The sequence below is a fragment of the Hemitrygon akajei genome, unplaced genomic scaffold (assembly GCF_048418815.1).
Source record: "Hemitrygon akajei unplaced genomic scaffold, sHemAka1.3 Scf000193, whole genome shotgun sequence".
NCBI lineage: Eukaryota > Metazoa > Chordata > Chondrichthyes > Myliobatiformes > Dasyatidae > Hemitrygon > Hemitrygon akajei.
Window position 1 is genome coordinate 30,633 of NW_027332078.1, and position 5,766 is coordinate 36,398.

At 52.0% G+C, this 5,766-nt stretch overlaps 1 protein-coding gene across 1 annotated transcript; it reads right to left on the reverse strand.

Annotated features, from left to right (window-relative positions):
- Positions 1–2,627: 2,627 nt before the first annotated feature.
- On the reverse strand, positions 2,628–5,271 carry LOC140724343 (stefin-2-like). Its single transcript, XM_073038797.1, has 3 exons — positions 5,153–5,271; positions 3,997–4,098; positions 2,628–3,215 (listed from the first exon to the last, which is right to left on the reverse strand). Exons 1-3 carry the CDS (start codon positions 5,204–5,206, stop codon positions 3,081–3,083), a joined length of 291 nt encoding a protein of 96 aa, XP_072894898.1. The 5' UTR covers positions 5,207–5,271; the 3' UTR covers positions 2,628–3,080.
- Between the last annotated feature and the right edge of the window lie 495 nt (positions 5,272–5,766).

Below are 5,766 nucleotides of genomic sequence, written 5' to 3' on the forward strand. Positions count from 1 at the left end.
TAAATATTTTTTATCTCAATGTGGTATTCTTGACGTGTGGCCGGTTTCCTGTTAAAATGTCCCCAGTTATTGCATCTGCGAAAAGTGAAATTATTATTTTATTTTAATAATACTTTGGAAGTCTGGAATCCAGAACGAAATCGCCAAAGAGGTGTTCTGAAACCCGAAGCTTCCGATCGCAAACCGTGACGCGAGAATGTATCTGCCAGATGGATAGTTTTCAGCCAAAGGAATCAAATCAAGATGAGAAACAGTTTAAGTATGTCTTCGGCATGGCTGATAAGAATTCAATCCGAACTGTTGGAAGGAGCACCTGTTAGTCTGGACAGAGTTTGGGTAAGCGCCAAAGACAGGAGGGTAAAAAATGACTGAACAACTTCAATACGTTCAATGACTTGTTCAACCTCCCTCGTGTAACTGTGCTGCAAATTCTCTGCTGCTCGCGATAATTCACAGTAAAATTCCGATCTGGATATTTTGTCAACCAGCTTTGTAATACTATGTTTTATCAGACCATTTGAAAGAACTTTGTTAACAAGCGAAAGGATTGATGTTATTACTGACTGTCAGACAGTCTATGAGAAATATGTCTCACCGCCGTGTGTTATTTTATTTCCACAGCAGCTTCAGGTTTGCCTCCACTTCAAAGATTCAGTGCGCGCGTGTTGTGGTCACCGGGCAAACAGATTGCCCGGCACAAGATCATTGCTCTCACTGGCCATGACAATTTAGAGGGGTCATCGATCAGCCTCGACCCGCCTCGCTGGGAACGTGTTCCGTGCACCCACCAGTCTCTGCGTGACGCAAAAAAAAAAAACAAGATCTACCCCTGGCAACAGCCCCCCCCCCTCAATTCCCTCCAGTCCCCGTAATCCAAGGTCACGTCTTATCCTCCTTCCCCCAAAGTACAAAGCGCTAGCTCACTCAAACGCTCCTCATACACAGAACTGCCGCTCCCTGGATTTACGTGCAATGTGTGTTTACCCTCCCCTTCCTGTCAGCTTAAACTAGTCTGGCCATTCTCCTCGGACCTCTCCCATTGAAAAGGTGTCCCCCCCCCCCCACAGAACTGCCGCTCCCTGGATTTAACTTTTGTTTCTCAGCAAAATTCATACTACGGTCAAAGTCAGTTAAATCTTATTTAATCCTTTTTTCCGAATTATGGTCATCTCTGCCTTCTTCCACTCCCCTGCCTTCTCACCATAACCTTTGATGCCCTGACTACTCAGATACCTGTCAATCTCTGTCTTAAATATACCCAATGACCCGGCCTCCACTGCCGCCCGTAGCAATAAATTCCACAGATTCACCACCCTCCGCCTAAAAAAAAATCGCCGCTCTGTTCTGAATGGGCGCCCTGCAATCCTCCAGTCATGTCCTCTCGTCCTAGACTCCCCCACCATGGGAAACAACTTTGCCACATCCACTCTGTCCATGCCTTTCAACATTCGAAATGTTTCTATGAGGTCCCCACTCATTCTTCTAAACTCCAAGCAGTACAGTTGAAGAGCGGTCAAACGTTCCTCATATGTTAACCCTCTCATTCCCGGAATCATTCTAGTGAATCTTCTCTGAACCCTCTCCAACGTCAGCACATCCTTTCTTAAATAAGGAGCCCAAAACTGCACACAGTATTCCAAGTGAGGTCTTACCAGTGCCTTATAGAGTCTCAACATCACATCCCTGCTCCTATACTCTATTCCTCTAGAAATGAATGCCAACATTGCATTCGCCTTCTTCACCACCGACTCCCTGCACGAGGACTCCCAAGTCCCATTGCATCTCAGAACTTTGTATTTTCTCCCCTTTTAAATAATAGCCTGCCCGTTTATTGTCAGAGTACATAAACGTCACCGTGTACAATGCTGGGATTCACTTTCTTGCGGGCATACTCTATAAACCCATCGTAGAGCGCACCAACTCGGGCGTTCGACCAGTGTGCAAAAGACAACAGACCGTGTCAAGCAGTCAAATCTCAAAGTTGTATAGATCTATAAAATATTTGATAATAAATATACTTTGAAACTTTGACATGCAAAAGGAAACAATGATAGTAAATAAGGGGTGATAACGGTCCCTGAACCTGGTGGTGTGGGTACTGAGGCTCCTGTACCTCCTTCCTGATGGTTGAGGGGTGATAACTGTCCCTGACCCTGGTGGTGTGGGACGTCATTCTTCTAAACTCCAAGGAGTACAGTCCAAGAGCGGTCAAACGTTCCTCATATGTTAACCCTCTCATTCCCGGAATCATTCTCGTGAATCTTCTCTGAACCCTCTCCAACGTCAGCACATCCTTTCTTAAATAAGGAGCCCAAAACTCCACACTGTATTCCAAGTGAGGTCCGCCCGTTTATTCCTTCTACCAAAGTGCATGACTGTACACTTTCCGACATTGTCATTCGAAGGGGAGGGAGGGGGCTTCAGAAGAGACGGACCAGGAGGGGGAAGTGGGAAATAATCAGCCGATCAGATCTTGGGCCGGCAGGTGGAGACCTCCGCCAAACCCGTCACCATTAAACTCTTCCGCAACATCCCCGGGCATCCCACGAATTCCCTCCACACATGCAACATCCGCCCTCTCCGTGGAATGAGCACCAGCCCCAGAATGAGGCAAAACACAGAGCCAATTGAATCAATGCAAGTTTATTGAAGCAAAGCGTCTGCAGTCGAACAGCTTCCGCGCGCGGGGCTCCGGCGAGCTGAAAGAATGCGGGTGGGGGCGAGGTAACCGGACCACTGGAACCCCATTGACCTTTGGGTGGGGGTGGTCAGGGAGAGGGGAGTGGATGCTCGGAGGGGCCACTGATGTGTAATCTACCCCTCAGCCCTCCGATGGGGGAGTCGGTCGGGGAGTGGGCTTTTGGCCGGAGCACAGGAAGACCCAAGTGAGCTGATATTGAACCACCTGGGGGGAGTGGGGCTCCTGGTATTCCCCGGTGTTACAGGCCGACAGCACGGTAGGGCGGTGTGGTCGGGATGTGGGAGGAAGGGGCTGTGGTGGAGGGGTTCCCGTTGCTGGGCGATCCGTGGCGGTTAGAAGCAGAGCGAGGCGGAAAGGTTGGTGCGAGTGCGGTGAGTGCTCACTCCCTCCAGACAAGGGGAACCATGGGATCATTCCTCATGTTGTTTACCGACAGCGCGACCGGAAACGGACCACTGGAAGGCGAATCGTACATTTCAAGGTGGAGATAATGGTGGGTGAGTCCAATATCGACCTGTTCAGGGGAAAGGGGAGGAAAGACGGTGAGATATGGAGGTACTTTCGCCCATCCGCACCACCCTCCCCCACATCCTCCCCCCTCCCCCTCCACACAGTCACCCATTCCTCCAGGACGCCTCGCTCCATCTTTGTCAACCCCTCCCTCCCGTATACAGTTCGGCGCCTTCGTTATCTCCTCCTCTCCCATTTCTCCGTAGCGTGTCCGTCGCAACCTCCCTCCCCTACCCACATCCCCGTCTCCATTGCCTTCAAACTCCCCGACGCCCCACACTGCGTCAACCACTCCGTCCGCGATACGGCTCCCGGTCTCCGTCAACTCGTCCCCTCACTATACACGATACCAAGTTCGTCACTCACTCCCATGTACCCGTCTCCCTCTACGTCAGCCCCTCTTTCCCCTGTACCGCTCCACCTTTTCACCAAGCCCTCCCTCCTCTACACACGTTGGCGCGTTCGTCACTCACTCCCATGCACCCCTCCAAATCTACGTCACCCCCGCACCTCGATACCATTTCCCTTCTTCGTTCACCCCTCCCGTACACCCCATTGCAACTTGGTCACAATCTCCCCCCCCCCCCGCCCCCCGATAGCCCTTCTCGAATCCGAGATCCCTTCCTCCCCCTACTTCCACCCTGTCTTCGTCACTCCTTCCCTCCTCTACGCACCTCCGCGCCTCCATCGCGCGTGTCCTACCCCTACAACACCCCCCGTCTCCGTCAGTTCCTCCTCCCCCTACACTCTCCCAAGTCTGTGACGCTCCGCTCCGGAGACATTACCTTGACCAGATACATGGTGCCAATCACCTCCGACACACGATACTCTATCGGCTCAAAGCAAGTCACTTTCTGACTGCAGTTCTTCTCCACTCCAGGCCTCACCTGGACAGGAACAGCAGCAGGGCAGAAAATCTTTCAGAGCCTCCGAAAAGGATTGCTAAACCACCGGAGTGGGACAAGGCAGAAGCCCCATACTATCTGACCGTCTCCGCCTACCTCCTCCACTATACTTTGTCCAATACATCTCTCCTCTCCACTCTACCCCCTCTGTCCCGCTCGTTGTCCTTTCTCACCCTCGCTTTCCAGAGCTTTCGCTCCCCATCTCCCTTTTCTCCCCCTCCTCTCTCCATCTGTCGCCTCTCCTCTCTACCCTCTCTCTTTCAACCTCTACCTCAAGACTCATTTTGTTCTGCACACCATGATCTCTCTCTCACTCTCCTTCATCAGTACCATCTTCTCTCGCCCCTTTTCTCTCGTCATTCTCCCGTCCTTCTTTCCTGTTGCGCTGTCCTTCCCTCCCTCCTGCTGTCTCTCCCGGACTCTCTCACTCTCTCCCTGGCATCTCATGTCTCCCCACTCTCTCCCGTCGCTCTCACTCCCCCTCTACCCCTCCTCTCTCCACCACATCGCCCTCTCCGCCATCCTTCCTTCCCTCCATACCTCCATTCTCTTTCTCTCGCACCTCTCTCATCTCTCCTCCCTTCCAGCCGTAGTCGCTCACTTCCCTCCCTCACTCACTGCTTCTCCCTCTCCCCGAGTCCTGTCTCTACTCCATTATTTCTGGCAAGCTCTTTCACCCTTCGTACCCACCGTTTATCTCGCCCCGTCTCCCACCTGTGTCTCTCCCCCTTCTCTCCCACTTCCTCTCTCTCTCTCTCTCTCTCTCTCATCTCTCTCTCTCTCATCTCTCTCCTCATCTCTCTCCTCTCTCCTCTCTCTCTCTCTCTCTCTCTCTCTCTCTCTCTCCATGCCCCCTGACCCACCCACCAGTCTTTCCCTTGTCTCTCCCGTGACTCTCTCTGGCCCTACCCTCTCCCCACTCTCTCAACCTCCTCTGTCCCCATCCCCCAGAAGACCCTTTGCCCATCACCCCCGTCTCTTCCGCGCACACACCCACTCCTCAATAACAGAGAGTGCAGGAGGTCTGACAAATCACCTTTGTGAGGATATCCTTCAATTTATCATCAGCCTTCAGCACTGTGCTTGACATCTTCAGCTGCTCTGTGTCTTTCTGCAAGCCTTCCGTCAGCGTCTCTCTCTCTCTCTCTCTCTCTCTCTCTCATCATCTTCTCTCTCTCTCTCTCTCTCTTCTCTCTCTCTCTCCTTCTCTGTCTGTCTTCCAATGCTCCCAAGTCTCTGCTTTTATAGACCCTCCCCTTCATGCACTCCCCACGCCTCATGGCTTCCCTCCACGCCTCTGCACTGCCTGTCCCACCTCATCCTCTAGCCAATCCACTTCGCCCTTCCTATCCCATTTTCCCCCTGCGCTAACCAACCCAGTCTCATAGGTATAATTCTAACTTCCCGCCTCACTCTCACTGCCACTCTTTCCTCTCGGTTATGTCGCCCTTTTCGGAATAAGGTAGATGAACTTGTCACGCCGTTCCAGTTTGCAGGTATGATGTCGTAGGCATCACGGAATCACACCTGAAAGGAAATTATATCTGGGAGCTTATGTCCAAGGGTGCACATTGCATCGGAAGGACGGGCAGGAAGGCAGAGTGGGCGGCGTCCCCTCTGTCGGTAAAACATGAAATGAAATTATTAGAA

Bases quoted from the DNA above. Each gene is read 5' to 3' on its own strand.
- LOC140724343 (XM_073038797.1), bottom strand. From the start codon at position 5,206: ATGTCAAGCACAGTGCTGAAGGCTGATGATAAATTGAAGGATATCCTC. The intron at 4,099-5,152 runs GTGATTTGTCAG...GTTCCTGTCCAG, and splicing joins TGAAGGATATCCTCACAAAG to GTGAGGCCTGGAGTGGAGAA. The intron at 3,216-3,996 runs GTAATGTCTCCG...TCCCCTGAACAG, and splicing joins GCACCATGTATCTGGTCAAG to GTCGATATTGGACTCACCCA.